General features: G+C 33.2%; 1 protein-coding gene across 9 annotated transcripts in view; it reads right to left on the minus strand.

Annotated features, from left to right (window-relative positions):
- The window catches only part of LOC108376139 (scribble planar cell polarity protein), a 483,715-nt gene that overhangs the window by 81,048 nt on the left and 382,046 nt on the right, over positions 1-20,621 (minus strand). For all 9 annotated transcript variants that reach the window (XM_017632340.1, XM_017632355.1, XM_017632348.1 and 6 more), the window contains one exon: positions 4,611-4,722. In XM_017632340.1, coding sequence (XP_017487829.1) covers positions 4,611-4,722 — 112 coding nt within the window. The remainder of the gene's footprint in view (positions 1-4,610; positions 4,723-20,621) is intronic.

Genomic DNA, 20,621 nt, shown 5'->3' on the forward strand with positions numbered 1-20,621 from the left:
AGCTTTGTACCACGATTGTTTATTAGGAAAAATTGAAAAAAATTGGTATCGTTGAAATCAGCGTAAAAAGTTCTATCAATCGGCATTTTTGGTTATTTTATAGCTAAACGGTCGCTATTCTACACTTGTTATAGAAAATTACGCAAAAGGAAGGTGACGCCAACGAATATTTAGTATGAAGAATTTTTGGTTTTACTGCTAATATCACTAGAAACTATAGAGTGAGCAACATTCTGAACAAGTAAAGGAGCCGATTTTATGTGTGGGAGCGAGAAGACTGTTTTATTACAAAACCTTTCCATTATTGAATCATGATGAAAAACTATCAAATCTCGTCCAATTCAACGACAAGAATTCTGCCTGAATTTAGTAATCAAAAAGACAAATATACCACATTGTAGAGGAAGAAACTCTCTACAAAATTGCAGTGCAAAGTATAACGCCGCGATGTATCACTTTCGCGTAATCCATTGGTGAAGCCAATAGTTTATTTCTTTTGTATGAAATATGAGCAGGGAATGTTACTCATACTCCATGTACGAGTATTCATGTGTTCGATCAAACTTAAAGGAAGGCGATAACGATTAATTACGCGAAAAGGATTAGTCGTAGCGTAGTAATTATCTCTGCAAATATGTAGAGAATTTCTTCCTCTACAACGTGGTATCTTTATCATTTCGTTAAATTCATTTGGTTTGATGCAGAATGCGTTGAATTTGACAAAATTTGTTAGTTTTTCATTAATTAAAAAATTTTAAATATATCATTATCGGACCAAGTTTAAAAGTTGCAGAATCTAGTAACATGTCCCTCATACTGCCGCATTTGTCTGATTAGAAATTGCATCTGTAACTTTTCCATATTGTTTACTTTTAGGTCCCACTGCTTTTCATTTAGAGAATTCTGGCGATGAAAATTTAACGAACGGATTGTCTGAATCCTCTCTGGATTGGTAGTATAACATAAAAAATTATGAGAAATATCGGAAATGGTGTCCTAAATGGGCTAGAATGTCCCATATGAGGGATGTTTTCAAGATATATTTTAGGTAAATGAAAACATGGAAATGTTAGTAATTTTAAATAATCTTTGTTTTACTTAGTACTTAAATTTAAAAATTGAGGCATTGCATTTATAAAAAGTAAAGTTTCTGCCTTTTCAGGTTCAAGCCTGTTTCTTAAAGCATCGTAAATCAAACCTGCGCTACTGAATGAGTGCTCTCTCGGAACACTTATTGATGGAGGCGACAAATATAATATTATGCGTACGTAACTTGACAAAATTTTAAATTCGTTTCGATTGACGCCTCACCAGTTAAGAGGACTTTCAGCTATATTTTTTCTTTTTTTATTGCGGTACAAGCTCCGCACTTATTATTGCGAATGCGAATGTTAAAATTAATCCATACATACATAAGTATATTTTGGCAAACCCCTCTAATGTCACCGAAGATAGACTGCATGCTAACAGCAGCCAAGAAACACAATGCGCACAGTACATTTACTTCGTGTGCAAGATATCGTTGTCTGTAAACAATATCAATAAAAATATTTTTCAATCAATATATGTGCTCAATGCAGCTTTAATACCTTTTTTGTACTTATTGTTTTGGGTCTTCCTCGTAAACACGTTGAACACGGTCAATTACGATCAGTGCATTGGATCGAGATGAATGCGTCATTATTTCACCCTAAATGGATTAAAAAGAATAACTACAAACTAGAATCTGAGTTTTGATTTCTTACCTGTATGTATTGCTAAAAAAAAATGTAAAACTCAGTAATGAACTATTCTGACTTTCTTGTTACGCCTTATTCCATTTTATTCTATGCGACTTATTCCGACTAATTCTCTTCTATTCCGTAAATATTGATATTCCACATTATTCCGACAAATTCGGAGTGTCAATAATATGGCCGGTGAAGCGTACGGTAAAATATAAATATAAATTGATTTGACTTTGATTCAGTTGTAATATTTATATTTAAATACAACTACTTAGCTCGCCAGCTAGAAAAGAAACTAACGTTTTGCGGGCAGTGTGCTTTCTGGCCAATTTTCTTATCAGGAAAAGGCAATAAAACATTTCGATTCCTGGCCATTTTTCGTATCCGGAAAGCATAAAGGGGGAAATAACTACAGTGGAATCTCTGTAATTCGTAGGCTCAATAAGTCAAAAATCGCCATAATTCGTAATAAAGTTCGCAAAAACACTAAGAGCAGAACAATGAAAAGGCAAGGCATTTTGAAGAAACGAAAACGCCAGTAATATTTGTCTTGAATACTGTACATAATTTGCAAATTAGAAAAGAAAGCGGAAATAGCTTATGACCGTTACTTTTGCTTTTGTGTTGTCTAGAAAGGTCTTGAACTTGGAGTTTTAGTTGTTAATATCTTACAACTCGTAATGACCGATATGTATGAAAGTGTATGTTCTTGCAGTAAAAAAAAGTAAAGATAAAATATGCCTATAACTCGTAGTTCCTCTCTCTGAAAACCGCGATTACTTGTAATATTTTAGTGGTCCCTTGGATTACGAGATGTCGTTACAGTTTTGAACACTGATGTACATTTTAGTTTCCCAAATCGACGTACATAAGGGTGGTCCATAAAAATTAAATGAACGATTTCTTTCGGTCTCACCTCTCAATCGGTAATAGCACGGTCACAGCTATCACGTATAAATTTTGGTCCCGATTGGAAACGATTAAGGCATGTCGCACAGGGGGCCAAAGTACAGTAAAATAATTTTTTTTTTTCGTCTAATACCAAAAATCGATACTACCACAGTCGATAGTGGTCCCGATTGGAGTCGGTTAACGCGTGTCGCAAAGAAAAGATGGGCTTTTCAACAAAATACCGTCGCTTTTTATGTAACAACCCAAAAATACATGGCGGAACACTAAGGACGTTGTTGGGCACCATGTATTTTTAGTCAAAATTTTATTAAGGATCTTTTATAAATCAAACATAAATAATAAGATAAAAAATACTTAAAGAAACTTAAAAAGCTGAAGCATATTCTTTATAAGTGATTTGGGCTACATAAATATGTGAGGTTAAAGCCTGGCAACCCTATTTCTTTTTTAAAGAAACAATGGCGTATCATGGCAGTCTAGCAGCGAGTCGAGTACGAGCCGGTAGCTGAGACGGTTGTGTTTTGTGAAATCAAATAGTTTGCATTAATTCTTTACCTAAATGCTCAATTCATTTAATTCATTATTCGCCTAAATATTTAATTCCAATCTAATTATTTAAATTCATTTCTGTGCACTCAAAACTATTTGAATCGTAAATAAAACAAAACCTGTACGTTTCTGTGAACTTGAAACTAATTAAACAAACAATAAACCTATAAATATGAGCCAATGAAAGTTTTATTATTTAAAATTATTTTAGACCAAGGCGAAGTTTAATTTTAAATAATGAAGTAGCAATTTATGTCGTTTTCCTCTTTTACATGAAATTACCCTTTTTCGAAATGAAATCTACTAAGGCTTTAGGAATAATATACTCTGTGGGGAAGCGCACTAGTGCCGAACTGATCCGATACTAAAATCGACTGACGATAAAAGAATTTTGATATATTGGGTGTTCCCTTGATAACGATTAAATTTTTTATTTTATTTTTATTTTTTTTAATAAATGACTCGTTCGAAATAAAGTAGACTCTAAAGTTAAAAACAGGTTACTGACATAACTTTCAATGGGATATCTGTCAAAAAAGCTGCTTTTTACTTTAAAGCGACATGTATTTTCAATTTGATATTTTTGGACTTAGCAAATTTGCGTATCACTGAACAGAAACGGTTAGAAATGCAATTGGTACTTAGTTAGATCTTTTGAGTGGATGGATGATCGACCTATCTCGGCAGCCACTTCGAAAACGCCCTATCTCAGAAAACTTTTCAAGAACGCCCTACTTCAGAATTTGATTGAAGAACTCCCTATTTCAGAATTTGATTGAAAACGCCCTATTTCAGAATTTGGTTGAAGACCGCCCTATCTCAACTGCTGATTCAAAAACGTCCTATGTCAGCACATTTTCGATGTATTTTCAGTTGAGATAGAGCGTTCTTCAACCAAATTCTGAGATAGTTTGCTTTTCAATAAGATTCTGCAAAAGGGCGTTCTGCAATCAAATTCTGAAATATGGCGTTCTTGAAAAGTTCTCTGAGATAGGGCGTTTTCGAACTGGCTGCCGAGATAGGTTGATCTTCCTCTCAGGTGACGATATGTTCTTGGTTGCATCAAAAAATATTTTTTTTAGCAAAAGTAGACATAGCAGCAACTTTTCACTCTTAACTAGCGTTATGTAGTTTTAAAAAGTAAAATAAAGTAGTTTTTTTAAGTGCCATATTTCGCTGCTTTAGAACAAGTTACTATCGAACTGATTTGCCTTTGGCGATAAATATCTAGTACGGAACTAGAAATATGTTCACTAGTTCAGGGGGCCTACTCTGTAATGCGATGCGAATGATAATTGCAATGCGATAGGCAATCGCCCCAACTTACGATGTATTTGCCTATCGCATCGCATTGCTCTTTCGTATCGCATTACAGTTTGCCACCTTGCAAGGTGCATATGTGTGTATATGATTTTGTCTTACCTGTCTTTTGTGATGGTTTGTGTTGATCTTCCATAGCCGATTCAAAGAACCGCTTTTTATCGGAAACCGATTTAGGCACTTTTGTTGTTTTGATGTGATCCGGTGAAGGTGGCTGCTTAACAAAGAAAAATATTTATAAGTCTTCAAGAAGTAAATATATTCCAAAAATAATAATAATAATATATAAACAAATATGTGTACCATCTTATTTAATATTTTTCCCAACGCAAACATAAACTTTTAACGTTGGCGTTGTCATCCTATCACATATCGTTATCTAAGCAGAAGGTTTAAGTCATTTTGCGAAATGCGCATTTTAATGTTTTGTTAGTTTGCTCTCAGATTCAAACCCAGAACACAAAAAATACGGGGTTTGTTGCCTTCTTTAATTTAAAAAGTTGTATTCTTCTCCGCCATGTCGAATTCTAAATTTGTCAATTGTTGGTAATTTTGCTTTAATGATGAAGACAAAGTTTTTTTGATAGACTTTGGACAACTGACGGTGCTATTTATAGCAAATGAATTGAATTTCGATAATTCTTTCTGTTCTTGAATTAGAGCAAAAAATAATAAAAATAAATTCGTTTTGTTTACTATATGGTATTTAATTAACTTATAACAGATGATTCCGAGAATAGCTTTCAATCGAGTGTAAAATGAGCAATGTTTTCATCAAGCAAACAACGACTGAGCATACAGTCATATGAAAACAATAGGGACATGACATTTGGACCAGTTTTAGCAATTTTTCTTTTGTTTTGTTTAATGTTTATTAATTGTCTATAAAAGTCGATCTAATTATTTATGTATTTTTTGCTAGCGATTTTAAATTTTGGAACACAAATTATTAAAAAAAAAACTGAAACATAATTTTGTTTGATCGATCACAGAGAGGTATCGTCTAGAAATTTTTATCAAGAACGAGTTCAGCTCAAAAAAAAATTACCAAACAACACCACTCTGTAACTATTAAATTCACAAATCTGTTCAAATGCACGAAGCGCGTGATATGGCTTTGATTCAAAATGAACATTTGAAAACACACTTAGAGGACAAATCTGGCTAAGGTAGTAAAAAGTCTTCAGTAAGACAAACGAAGGACAGATGGCAAGATACCGTGGAAACACAATGCCGGCGAACGGCGAACTCACCACAGCGAAATTACCGCTGTCAAAATTAGAACACCTGCCGGCATATGAAATTGAACACAGCCAAAGCGAAATGCGAAGTTCGCTCGGCGGCGTTTCGTGGCGATAGATTTATTTTCATCGCTCTGCTGGGCGATGGCGGCAGTACATGCCAAAGGTGGCCGTATGTTTTTTAACTTTCAAAGATTTAAAAGAAAACAGCATGTAACACGAATTATTTTTGGTGGTTGAAAAATACAGTGATCGATTCGTTAAATCTGGCTTAAAATAAAATCATTTATAATTATTCCCCCTTGCTTTATTTGTATATTTGTTACCATTTCATCATTTCTAAATATGGTTTAGTTTTTCAAAATATGGTCACCTAACCTATAAGTGCGACGAAATGGTATCAGCTGTTTTCGCAGCCGCTCTAATTCTGTTAAAGTAGGCGAAATAGCAGGGCGAACGGTGAACGACGGCATCGCCCAATTCGGCGAACTTCGCCCTTCGCCGGGTATTGTGTTTCAAGCAATAGTTCGAAAGACTTTTGTTATTCTAGCACAATAGTCTTAGAAAAAAAGCTCTCTCATTCACCAATTGTGGTGAAGGTTAAAAACTATTTTGAGAGAAAGCACTTGCATATCATTTAGCATGCGTCGCTCCAAGGGTCACAAGAGCCGAGTTCGAGTTTTGGGCGGCGGAATATTGTTTCTTGTTTTTTATTTAATTTTTGTCCTTTTTTAATTAAATCTAAAGAAAAAAAATTTAATTTAATCTCATTAAATTTTTAAAAATGCTTTTTTTTGCTTTATTTTCATTGTTCCCTTTTTAATTTAAATTTCTTTTATTTATTATTTTTGACTGTTTTAAAAGGAAAAATATGTATGTTGTTTTAATTAAGTTAATTAAGAAAAAAATGAATGCTAAAAGGTGAACAGCATAAGCCCAAGACCTCATCGTTAGATCTTTCAATTAGTCTTTCGATATGCAGTAAAGAGCTTTCAAGATATATGACAGAATTGAAAATTGTCTTGCGAAAGACTCTTTCGAAAAACTGTGGTGAGCTGAAAGGCAGTTGCGAAAATTGTCCTGTTACATGTTGTCGCTGAAGCTGAGTAGACTATTTGTTCGCTTTGAGGACAGTCCGGGTTTGAATCCTATTAAACGAAACATATATAATAATTTTAAATTTTTTTTCTGTTTAATTAATAAACATTAAAGTAGCCAAAACAGGTCAAAATGTTGTGTCCCTACTTTTTTACATGACTGTACATATGTATATAACCGTCATTTATTTTATTCTTCTAACTTTTCTTTGAAACTTTATTCCTCATATACGAACGCAACAACTCTTAAAAGGAAGCAGTGCAGCAGCTTTTCATTTATCACCAAAGCCATCTTCTGTCGGTTTTATAGCTTCAATGCATTTTCCATTCGCTAAATAGGAAGAAGGAGAAAACGACGGTAATCTGCTCTGCATTCACTAGTGATACAGGTGATATATTTATTGCAAAATAAAAATAAAAGGAAACTAATAATGGAAACTACTCATCCCTCCTTTAGCCCAGTTTTTTCATCACTCAACACGAATTGTAGAAGAACGTGCATACATATATTTACATAAGTATGGACGTCATTCGCAGGTGGGTAGCAGTGGTGGTGTTAGTGTTGTTGTTGATGATAGTGGCGACGACACTACGCTTTTTTCGAACAACAGCATTACATCATTAACTCGAAATCCAGTGAAAAGGTGGTATTAAGCCACAACTGCAACAAAACACTACACTTTCGCCCTGATGTACATATGTAGATAGGAAATGCAGCGTTGTTCGACCCGAGATCAAGTAACATAGAGCTCATGAGTGCTGAGTTGAAGCAGGTTGGTCACCTGAGCATCTACAGCTGTATGGTAGGACAATGTGTAATTAATATTACATAAAATTCCCCATCACCAATTAAAGACGAGCCAATATAGCGTTATATTTGTCAAACAAACAAGTTGATTAAAATCTATTGATTCAACGTGAAAGAGGAGAATCTTTAAAGAAAGCACAACGCACATAAGACTTGAAGATAACAAAAACCAAATGAAATATTTTTAAACCACTTCCACACACACTTTAATAGAGAAAGTGCATACATAAACACATATTCGTTAAAACATACATACATACTTTTGCACCTTTGAATTTTAAGTATTTGTGCAAATGTTTAATTAGCCGTTATGAACAATGGTACCAATTCACAAATAATCCCACTGCTTTTCGTTTCTTCTCTCTTTGATTAAAATAACAAAAGAATATTTCCTATAGAGGGTTAAACTACTTAAAGCTTTTGAAAAAAAAATCAGGTAGATGGCGCTACACAAATTATATTTACGATAATCTATTACGACTTTTAATTAAAATATATGTATGTACGTTAATTCATGACACCACGTATATGCGTGATAAAATAATGATAAGATAGGAAGCACTTCACTATTATTTAGTCAGACGTGATAAGATAGAAAGGAAAGATAAGCACTACATACATACGTACATCATATACCATGTTTATATGATTCTTTAATTCGTTCTAAGTCAAAGCATGTTATTTGGAAACACACATGTAAACACATTCTTAAATCGAATTGAAACTTTTAACAGTGCCACCATAAATCATATTTTGAATGCGAGTTAAGAGTTGTTGAATCGCGTTAAGAGTGTATATAAACACGGGATTAGCCCATACGGTTGTTTCATGCAACTATGTGTGAAGTAAAACATTTAAATAGTTCTAGAAATTGCATTTAGGCTAAGCTTTATTATACAATTATTAGCTAAGATCCTTTTTTCATGACTATTTGAGTCTTTAATTATTATTTTCAATGTTCATAAGTTTGTAAAAATAAAGAAAAATGCTTATGAAACGTGTCAGCTGGTTGATGGTGTTTTTCTAAATTTAATTAAGTAGGTACTTACTAATTATAAAGTTAGAGGAGAAAACTAGATTTAAATATAAAGAAAAATATGTGTATACCATTTTATTTAGTGAGCCCAGTATCTCTTGGAACCTACCAAATAATACACAGCACGCGCCTCTACGTACTCAGCTAGAGCTAAAATCATCAACGCTAAAATACCAAGTGGTGGGGGATTTGGCTTCAGTTGGAATTTCCAATTGGCATTCACACAAGAGAGAAACGATTGGCTTTTTTGGAATTGGTTAAAACCCGGTAACAACGCCAATCAAGAAGGTGGACTTATGTAATTACATAAGTATCTATTACTTCTTATTTGACGTAACGCCTGTTTAATTAAAAAAAAATATTCCTTTATTTTACTTTGAAGTATATCGTCGCTGGAATAATAAAGTAGTGTAACATGGAAAGTATAGTTTTGAGAAAAACGAATTAGAAGTTTTTATAATCCAATCGACCAAGTTTAAACTTTAATTGAGCGCTTCTTATTCAAAATACTTATTCTCATTATAAGTACACCACACTTTTTATTGATTCCTTAGCTGTTAATTCACTAAAAAAGTTTACCATGCTTACCTTTAAATACCATTTGAGTCCATTTTTCTGAAAGCATCTGCTTATACACTATTTTATCTTTGAACTTTTTTATATGAAATCATTGTACACTATTTTATTTGTTTGCATACGCAGAAAGATTAATTGATGTATGTCGATACTACGCTATTTTTTATTTAAATTTTGAAGCTGTTTGTGAAAGTTAGCAGCAATATAATGAAGTAAAATACTCTACAATTATTTTAATATTAAAAAAATTTCTTTGGGATTTTCTTAATAATAGTCCAAGTGCACCATACACTATTTGTAAACAGTTGTAGTACCTACACTGTTATTATAACATTTTGTTTTTAGCGAATAAGTTCGCGATTCAAAAAGATATTTAAGAAAACTAAAAATTTGTCTAATAGATTAAAGGATTGTCTATCCAATGATACGATTATCGAATAATAGTGTATGTGGCATTTACAAAGTTTCTTTATTCCAACGACAATAAGTACCATGTACATAGAAGTATGTGTGTATGTACTTTTAGATTGCCAATTTGGATGAGAAACCTTTACAATTATCGATTTCAACTAGCGTAATCGTTGTCCGGATGCGGAGAATTATCAGAAAACATCACTTGAACTGCGGTGGACTTGGGCGAGCCTAATATATTGACCAAAAATTGTCATCTTTCACACAGATTGTTTTTAGAGCATAATGAACCATGTTTTTGCTATTATTAATCAAAATTCTAAAAAAGCGAATTTTCGGCCCAGGCTATTAAAGCTTAAACAGAGGATTAACTCGGACTTAATCCGGATCAACTGCAATTAATTCCCGAGTTGTTCCGGATCAACGCTGCCGTCTGTTTATGATTTTAAATATGTACGTATGATGGAATGTAGGTTGGACTAAAAAAAAAAAGAACAAAACAAATTTTACGAAACAAAATTAATTAAAAAAACTTTACTTTATCGCCTCATAAAACATCGTTCACTTCAAATCTGAACGAATAAATTGTGTTGTTTTTTTCTAATAAATATTCAGCAACTAAAACTTAATGAAGGTTAAGAAAGGGCAACATGAATCTTTGGGCATCCCTTTCTTGGTAAAAACATTTTAAGCAACCTACAGAGTGGTCATGAGCATTAAACTTGATCTTATAACATATCATTAAATCAGTTTTATCATTTCCTCTTATTACATATGTTTTAAATGGTAGCCAAGTATTTTTAGAATGGTTGGAATCAGGGTGATTTCATGTTTTGAAGTAAGAGCTGGATTTCATTGAATTCACACTGTTGACTTCATATCGATTCATAGCTACCTATGTGTAATAAATACTTATTGAACCTATTGAGAACTTTACCGAAGTCCGAAAATGTCCAGAATGTAAAAACATTTTCTGAAATTACTTACCCCAGCGGATTTCTGTCTGTATTGTCAATTCTGGCGGTCGAAAAAAATTGGTTAAAAAAGCTCTTTTTTTCTGACGCAGATATGTAATTTATAATAATAACAAATAAGAAAGTCTAAGTTCGGGCGGAGCCGAACAATAAATACCCGGTACACGTATTAAATATATGTTTTCCACCTTTCCGAAAGCTACCGCTACATGATAAGCCGGGGTGTACAAATTTTAAGTAAATTAGCGTCCTTAGATTTCGAAATTTTGAAGTTTCAAGCAGTTCTGAAATTTACCGTTATATGAAAAGCGGCCTCAATTTTAGTCCACTTTCAATAATTTTCAACGTTTTGCTTTTATGTGGCAAGCACAATAACCATACCGAGTTTGGTACAAATTGGAAGAACAGTTACCGAGATACATATATGTGATCATAAGTGGGCGGTGCCACGCCCATTTTTCAAAATTTTATCACAAACGTATTTCTTGGTTAAGAGTTGTTGCAAGCATCAATTTTGAATAAATTAGCTTTAATATTTACTGATTTTTCGAAGATTTTGTATTTCTCTAAATTACCGTTATATGGGATGTGGGCGTGGTTATTGTCCGATTTTAAAAATGTTCGGCCATTTAGTATGTTGTGCGAAGGCCAACAACTGTGCCTAGTTTGGAAGAAATTGGTGCTGCGGTTACCAAGATATACACATGTAACCATAAGTGGACGTGGCTACGCCCATTTTCCGAAAATTTATAATATTCTTATTTTTCGTCTAAAACTTATTGTAAATATCAATTGTGAGTGAATTATCTTCAGTAGTTACTAAAATATCGCAGTTTTCGTATTTCTGGAAATTACCGTTATATGGGAAGTGGGCGTGGTTACAGCCCGATTTCGCCCATTTTCAATACAAACCTACCTTGGATAAATAGAAACCTACATAAAAAATTTCGTTGAGATATCTCAATTTTTGCTCGAGTTATCGTGTACACGGACGGACGGGCAGACGGACAGACGGACGGACAGACAGACATGGCTTAATCGATTTCTCTTTTCATCCTGATCATTTATGTATACATTTGTCTATATCTATCTCGATTCGTTTTGGCTGTTACAAACAACCGTTATGTGAACAAAATTAATATACCCTTGTGCACAAGTGCGCTCGGGTATAAAAAAATGTATATGTATGTGTGTACATATTTAAGAAAGACTTCCTAATAAAAACCTAAATAAAATTGTTTCATACAAAAAACATAAAATGGCTATCCATTAGACCCCTCTTTTCAAGGTCCTCGCTGGTGGTGTACGAGATTTCTCAATAGGGCATCGTCTGAAAATTACAAAAATTTGTTTCTTATTTTTCGCTAACTTTAAAGGGACTACAGAGATATATTTCAAATCTGTCTTATTTATGTCAAGATTCTATTTCACATTCCAGATTTCGACAATTTGGATCCAGCATTTGAGGAAAAATCGTTTTGCCCATTTGAATACCAATGTACTCTGGATAAAGGGCAACCTATCTCAACGAGTTATCGTGTACACGGACGGACGGTTGGACGGACAGACAAGAGATGGCTTAATCGATTTCTCTTTTCATTTTGAGCATTTATGTATACATTTGTCTTTATCTATCTCGATTCGTTTTGGAGGTCACAAACAACCGTTATTCGAACAAAGTTATAATGCCTTTGTACACATGTACGCTCAGGAATAAAAAGTAACGTCTTTCTGTCACTCCCACTTTTAACAGCTGTAACTTCTGAAATACTCTGAATTTCGGAACGGAGATGCGCTTGAAATATCTATAAGTTTAAGTCACTCGGAGCTTTTCTACAAACTATTTCTCTCTTTCTGTGCGAAGATACCGTATCACTATAACGTTTTATGGAACTTTTGCAAGCTTAATACTTAGCTAATTTTTGATCTCGATCACGTCGAATTTTTTTTTTTTAATTTTTCAAATCTGTCGAATAGTTAATTCCATCGCATACATGTATATTAAGTAACCAAATAAAGGGCTAGAAGCATCAAGTTCAAACATTATAATTACGGTGACCATTCGTACCATTTTTGGCGGGACAGTACCGATTTTGAGAAAATTGTGCCGCTGAATATTTCTCAAAAGTCGGGATGTGGAAGTGTCTCAATTTTTCATATTTGTATTGATTATATACCGATTTTCAATGTTTTCTTTATTAATTTAACAAGAGTCTTCCTGTACTCTGGTCAAAAAACAATTTTTTGTTCAAACGTGGCAGCACTTTCGTTATAACAAAGAACATAGAATATAGTGGAGTCAAAAACATAGCCCGCATCCTCAGTTTCTATGATGTCTGGTTATGTTTTATTCAGTCAAACTAGTACTCTCGCTATATTTTCCTTTTTCATTTCATTCATTGGTTTCTCCTAACACAACAATTTTAATTATTTTATAGTGCTAGTCACGTGCTTATATCATTCTTGTAAATATTTTTTTTTTAAGGTTTTTATAGATATTTGTCAGGTTTTGTTTTGTTTTTATTTTCAACGAAACAATTCTAGCTTGAGTGAAGTTATAAAAATTATTTATTATGGAACGAATTTCCGTCATCCCTTGTCAAATTTGGTTTGGAGACAAACCGGTTTCGGCGTTGTGCCATCTTCAGTGTCATTTTTCGTTCTGCATAATTTTTGTTGGCTGCTCGTATTTATACTCCTTGTTAACTACCTCTTTCTTTTGTTAGGTACGTCTTTTAAGTTTTGCAGTGTTTGCGGTACTCAATAGGTAGATGAATTGTTTTGGCTCGTTTTTGACGGCAGGTAGAAGTCCGTGATTTTTACCCCTTTTGTTTTTGCAGTCGGTGTATTCCCTTCCATATCTGTCCTTAATATTTTGTTGTTGTCATTCTTCTTCTTGTACAGTAGTTTTAGAGGTTCAAACAGTACGTCCGATGCAGTATTTATTTGCTCATTTATTATTTGTCCTTTGAAGGTCTTCTGTTTATATATTTCCATATTTTCTAATAAATTCAATCTTTGTCCTTTATGTTGTACACGTTTGTCTCCAAACCAAATTTGACAAGGGATGACGGAAATTCGTTCCATAATACATCATACACCCACCCTGTCGGAAACAACAACAACCAAAAAGGAAATAAAAATTATTGCTAATTCCGTGAAAAATTCATGGATATGAAAAACATAAGATGTAGATGCAGTGGCAAAAATATTAATAAAGAAGAGACATTTATTCTTTGGTAACAAAAACCATGTAAATCAAACTCTGTACAAAAATTAGCAAAATTCCACAAATTTTTATCAAAATATTGAGCTTTTTAATTCGATTTTTTAGAAACATTCTGAATAAGCAGTTTTGTAGCCCATTCAAAATAGTCCAAATTTTAATTATCTAGGGCTTACCATTGATTATTGGTAAATTTTGTAAGTGAAAGGTGTTGCTCATTTTTTCCAAACAAAAAAAAAATCGAGCATACTTTGTATGGAAGAAAATGCGCGAACAAAAAATTGTCAAATATAAGCGCTAAATCCAAGCTACTTCGAACTTGCATTTTGTTGTACTAAACATTTATGGGATACAATGCTCAAACAAATTCTAAAAATCGAATTGAAAATGTTTAGAATTTTAGTCAACATTTAAAAATTAAAATCTTAATCTTAAAAATTCGTCGAATTTTTGTAAATGTTCTACAAATTTTGAAATTTTGATTGACGTGTTTTTTTAGATAGTAAATAAAATTTGTTTTCCCTATTTCCATTCTCTCCACCGAATATATTTTGTGTTTACATTTTTTCGATCATTTTTCAAGATTTTTTCTCTTTGTTTTGTCTTAAATAAAACTGTATTCAAATATGTTATCATTTTTTCTAAAAACAAAATTGTATTTTCGGATTCGATGTCTTAGATTTTTGTCCACACGAATGTGGGCACCGTACTTATAATGGTACAACTTTTGCCTAACGAAATGCATTAAAAATGTTTAAACATTTTCAACATACAAAAATCGCTAGAATGCGTAAAGATTTAAAGTTAACGATGCTTATTTGAATAGCAAAAGGTTTTAGTAAAATTAACGCTGGAGTACTATCATTAGTCAATTCCACTAAAATCGTTTGTAATCATATTTTGTAGCCAACCTTCATGTATTCATTCATAGCCTCCGGTGTTTTTACCTTCCTTTTATTAGCTCGGGATGTAACTATGTAATATTGATGCGTCTAAAAGATGTAGCGATTTCTATTCTCAAGTTACATACTTGATGACCGTACGAATGGCAATTATAATAGGGAGGTTCTAGTTTTTTAAACTATAATTTTATTTATTTTTGAGTTATAATTGACTAATTATATAATTTGACTAATAATTACGACACTTTTCCTGCTTATGCTTGGAGATGTAGTGAATATCAAAATCCGTAGATATGTAGGAGTTTATAGGCTGATCTTAAGGCAGATCGCAAAAGTAAAGAACAATTTCAATAGCTAGCGCGTCTAAAATAAATATTTTAAAGAAGCTATATACTATTGAAAGTAGTAAAATTAAAGAAGCATAACTACCAACTGCTGTCCAACGCACTTGGTAGGAACCTCAAAATAGGAAAATCTATTATACCCCACCATATTCAGATACAGTTCTATACACTAGGCTACATATATTTAACCAAAATTGGTTGTTTTCATTTTCATATTTAGAATTTGGCCATATGGTAGTTTTTTTTTACTGGGTTTGTTTCTTAAATAAAATCAAATGGCAAATCCACAAGAATCGAGTGCTATCTTGCGTGCTGCACAGCATACCATACTCAAGTTTCCTACACATTGCCACAGTTTCTCATTTGCATTTAATTAAATGCAAGCTGTAAAAATCTATACGAAGGTTGCTGCTTAAGTGTTAAAATATTGAAATGTGACATCTGACATTGTGATCGTAAAGTTTCAAGTTTTTAATAGTCAACGTACTCAGATACTTGAAACATTCCCCTTGGATGAAACGACTGTTTTTTCGAAAGAACCGTTCCATCAGAGCAACCGTTCCGTTGGTCAATGCTGAGCGTAAGAAAATTTTACAAACTGATTCGTGAGCGTGAGTAACGTGAGTCGAGGTCAAATCAAGCAAGCATGCATTGTCACGCATGCAAATAAACTTTAGTCAAACAGCAGCAATTTAATATTTTTACAATTTTTGAAGCATTCGAGCTACCCTGTTTAAAATGTTAATCAAAAACATGATTTCAGCAGATCTTGTTTGCTGAAGCGGCACGAATTGTTAAAGCTTTTAATTATTACCAGAGAAAAGCTACTTATCAAAAACCACTTAAAACAAAATTACGCTGGATACAAAATGGTTGTGCCACAAGGCGCTAAAAGTGAGATACACGGAGAGAAGTTTTTTAATCCAAGTCGGATAAATGTTTACTTGGTCGCGAAATAGTAAGTAATTCATGAAATATTCAAATTAGGTTTATTGTCTACTGAATTTAAGGAAAACACTACTGAAAATACGAAACGGGTTTCTTGTTTACAAACAACAACAAAACCTGTTGCAAAATACCGTTGGAAAAAATATTATAATAAATAAGAAAATAATTTTTCAAATTTACTACATTTAAGAAAATAACTTTTTCATGCTGGGAAATTTATTTGTTAATCTACTGAAATTTTGAAAACAAAAACAAAACACAGCAGAAAAACAGTTAGAAAATACTTTCTTAAGCCTATTATCTGAGAATGTGTGGCAGGCGTATAAGAAACTTATACAAGTACATATTTTAGAGCTCTCGATTTTGTTCGCACATTTTCAAACAGCCCGGGTATATGAGCAGCGAGTACTCGCACACTTGTTCAATGCTCATTACTCGAAAATTTTCGAGCATGAGCTCGAGCAATTCGAGTTTTTTCGAGTAATTTGAGCAATGTTTGTTTTTATTATGTTGACATTTTTGGTAGCAACTTTTTAAATTTTTCAAATTATTGATATATAATGCAAAGATTGTTATATTGGTATTTAATAATATAATTTATTTAACATGAATTAGAAAGCAGCTGCTGACAAATACAATTTACAAATTTTCTTTTGTTTATGAAATTGTTCAAAACATCGAAAATTTTGAACAAACATTTGAGCAGTTGAGCAATGAACGAGTTTCGAGCGAGTATCGAGCTACTCGCATTGCTCGATACCCGGGTATCTAGAGCTCTAACATATATACAAACACCCGCCACGATTTCCACAGAATTGAACTGTTGAAAACAAAAACCAAACATGGCAGAAATGAATTTGAAAATAAACAAGAAATGCTTTCTTAAATGAAGTCAGAAATGTCTTATTTTATTCTCTAAGAAACTTATACATTTGGCAATATCATATTTGTATGTACATGGGCAAATAAAGCGATTTCTGTCTTTGAATTGTCAAAGAAAAAACTAAAACGCAGTTAATTGCTTTCCTGATAAATGTCGGCTGTGGCGTCGCGTGAAGGTGGTTAGAGTAAAACGCGAGACATGTCCATCTGCTTATGCAGATAAATTAGCACACAATTGTGCATATAATTTTGCCCTGACAGACGACAGCAGATTAACGCGGATTAACGAGCCGCAGGTTCGTGGGTTCGAGTCCCACGGCCAGTAGAATTTTCATTTATTTCATTTTTATTACTTTTTTTATAGGTTCCATATTTTTAACGTTGCTTTTAGTTTGCTGTTGTTGACTTTTTAATGAAATTCAACTCTAAAAATTTAAACTAACTAATAGTAAAATAACAAGTAAGAAAGTCTAAATTCGGGTGGAACCGAACAGTAATACCGGCGCAAATATTAAATATATGTTTTCCACCTTTCCGAAAGCTACCGCTACATGGTAAGCAGGGATGTATCAATTTTGAGTAAATTAGGTCCTTAAATTTCGAAATATTGAAGTTATATGAAAAGCCGTAATTTTAGTCCGATTTCAATAATTTTCAACGCTTTGCCTTTATGTGCCAACCACAATAACCATACCGAGTTTGCTACAAATTGGTAGAACGGTTACCGAGATACATATATGTGAGCATAAGTGGGCGGTGCCACGCCCATTTTCCAAAATTTTATCATAAGCGTATTTCTTGGTTAAGAATTGTTGCAAGCGTCAATTTTGAATAAATTAGCTTTAATATTTACTGATTTATCAAAGATTTCGTATTTCTCTAAATTACCCTTATATATTTGGTATGCTGTACCAAGGCCAACAACTGTACAAAATTTGGAAGAAATCGGGGTAGCGGTTGCCAAGATATACACATGTAAGTGGGCGTGGCTACACCCATTTTTTCAAAAATTTATAATATTCTTATTTTTCGTCTAAAAATCATTGTAAATATCAGTTTTGAGTGAATAATCTTCAGTAGTTACTAAACTATCGCAGTTTTCGTATTTCTGAAAATTACCGTTATGTGGGAGGTAGGCGTGGTTATTGTCCGATTTTGCCCATTTTCAATACCATCCGTCCTACGCCCGAAAGAAGTACACGTACCAAGTTTCGTTAAGATATCTTAATTTTTACTCGAGTTATCGTGTGCACAGACGGACGGACGGATGGACGGACGGACGGACAGACAGTCACCGCTTAATCGATTTCTCTTTTCATCCTGATCATTTATTATCAGGGAACGGATTTTATGGAAATTGCCTTTTTTTCTACTAAAGAGATTGAGTATATTCGATTAAGAATGCCCACGATTTAGCTTTCCCTGATATATACACATTTGANTTTTCTCAGCTAACGTAGGCTTGAAGACAATAAGGGGTGTGGATAAAATTGTAAAGGGCGAGGAAAACGCCCTTATTCCTGATAATATGAACGTTTCAAACGTTCCATATTTAAATTGGGCTCCACTTGTATCAACTTACGTCGAGCGCACATTTAGTACATTCAAGGCTTTTCTTCACGAAAATCGAATGAAAATGCTGCCAGAAAACTTCAAAATGCAGCTTGTGGTTCAACTATACAGATTAAAGTTTTATGAGTTAGAAACTCGAAAGGATAAAATAGTCAAAGATTCAAAGTAAAATTTTTTCATATAATGAAACTAGTTCATAGTTTTTCTCTTTTTACTTGTAATATAAACATTTCTAAAATAAATATATTTTTTGATTGTTCTTTGTATTTTCTGTCTTTTTTTTAGTGCCTTATTTTGCTTTTTTGCAATACCTCTTTTTTGCCTTTTCCTGCCTTTTTCGCTATTTTGTTTTGCCTTTTTTGCAATACCTTATTTTGCCTTTTCCAGCCTATTTCGTTACTTTATTTTGCATTTTTTAAAGGTTTTTAGGTCCTAAAAATCCGTTCCCTGTTTATTATACATTTGTCTATATCTATCTCGATTCGTTTTGCCTGTTACAAACAACCGTTATGTGAACAAAGTTATAATACCCTTGTGCACAAGTGCGCTCGGGTATAAAAATGTCATATAGACAATCATATATTCGCAATCGCTCCAACCGAGAATCGAACCTGCCAGCTACAGGCTTGTAGCGCGCAACTCTCACCACTCGGCTACCGCGGACACCGAGCTCGCCTACTTTATTTGCTTACTTGTACAATAGACAACAGCTGGCCGTTTTTACCAGTGTTGTCATCGAAAATTTCCCGGATCCGAGTTAATTCCAAAAATTTCGTGAATTTCTTCGGCTGCTTATGCGCATTTTAAAGAGGAAAATGCATGAGTTAAAGCAAATAACTTAATAATATAAGCTAAGGATAAACTCAACTACCATAAAAAATAATTTACATGTTTTTTTTTTCTTTTTAAAATAATAATAATAGATTGGCGTTTACACATATGTAAATGTTTGGCCGAGGTTTTCCTCCGATTTGTGGCCTGCGCCTTGATGATGTTACACAAATGGGAGGGACCTACAGTTTTACGCCGACTCCGGACGGCGATTGCATTTTTATGAGAAATTCATGGCGGAAATACACTTCGAGGTTTACCATTGCCTGCCGAAGGGCCGGGCTTGAACCCGTGCTCTAGAACGCGAACTCGAATCTCTCGACAGGTACTACAGAGATTTTCTCTGTCGGCCATGGCGACTGTTTGAGCGCCTCGAGCAAAATGACATACGTATTCCTTTCCCGGAGGATGAAATAATTTATTAAATAATTTTCAAGAAAAAATTTCCTTGATTTGTACAAACGTTTTCTTATTTAGTTAAATGTATATCAAGACTAAATCTAGAAGATATGTATATTCTTGTTTACTTTCAAATTATATTTTCTTGATAATAAGAATTCGCTTTCTAAGTTCAAACACAAGTCTCGATTTCCTTGTGTCTGATTTGGTTTAAGAAAAATTGTATCTCCATGTATGAAAGCATCTTCGATTGGTTGAGTGCAGTGTTGCCAGATCTTCTTCTCGAAAAACTTTAAATTTCCGAATAAAAATCTGCCTAAAATCGACCTATTCAAAAATTAAGTTTTTATTTTGATTTTTTTATTGAACAAATTCATAAATAACAAAAAACGATAAATTAAAAGAATACCATAAACTGTTTACATTATATTTAACAAAACATAAAAGTTAAAAAAAAAAGTTTTTTTTTTTGTAAATTGCTTTGTTAACTCTTTTGAGCATTTGATTCGGTACCTCAATTTAATGTACCTTCTTGATCAGTGTTTTAAATATATCTTTAGCTCTTAAAATACCAGAGTGCTGGAGTTTCTAGTTTACAAAAAAAAATCGAAAGAGAAACCATACTCTTTATTCAAGAGTCGTGAGTTAATTTTAAAATTTTAGCAAAACATCGCAAACAAATATAGGATTAATTGTTGCTGAAGTATATTTTTGCTTCCGAAAATTTTCCATTAGATTCTAGCTCCTATGAATACGTACAAACTGATTCCGTTATTTCGAGATACCAATAACACCACGCGTCAAAAACAAAAAATCAAAAATGCACGCGAACAATTAATATACCGGCGTCAGGATTTTTTTAAGGA

Source organism: Rhagoletis zephyria, unplaced genomic scaffold (genome assembly GCF_001687245.7).
Source record: "Rhagoletis zephyria isolate East Lansing unplaced genomic scaffold, Rhagoletis_zephyria_1.1 Rzeph_scaffold_00097, whole genome shotgun sequence".
Taxonomy (NCBI): Eukaryota; Metazoa; Arthropoda; class Insecta; order Diptera; family Tephritidae; genus Rhagoletis; species Rhagoletis zephyria.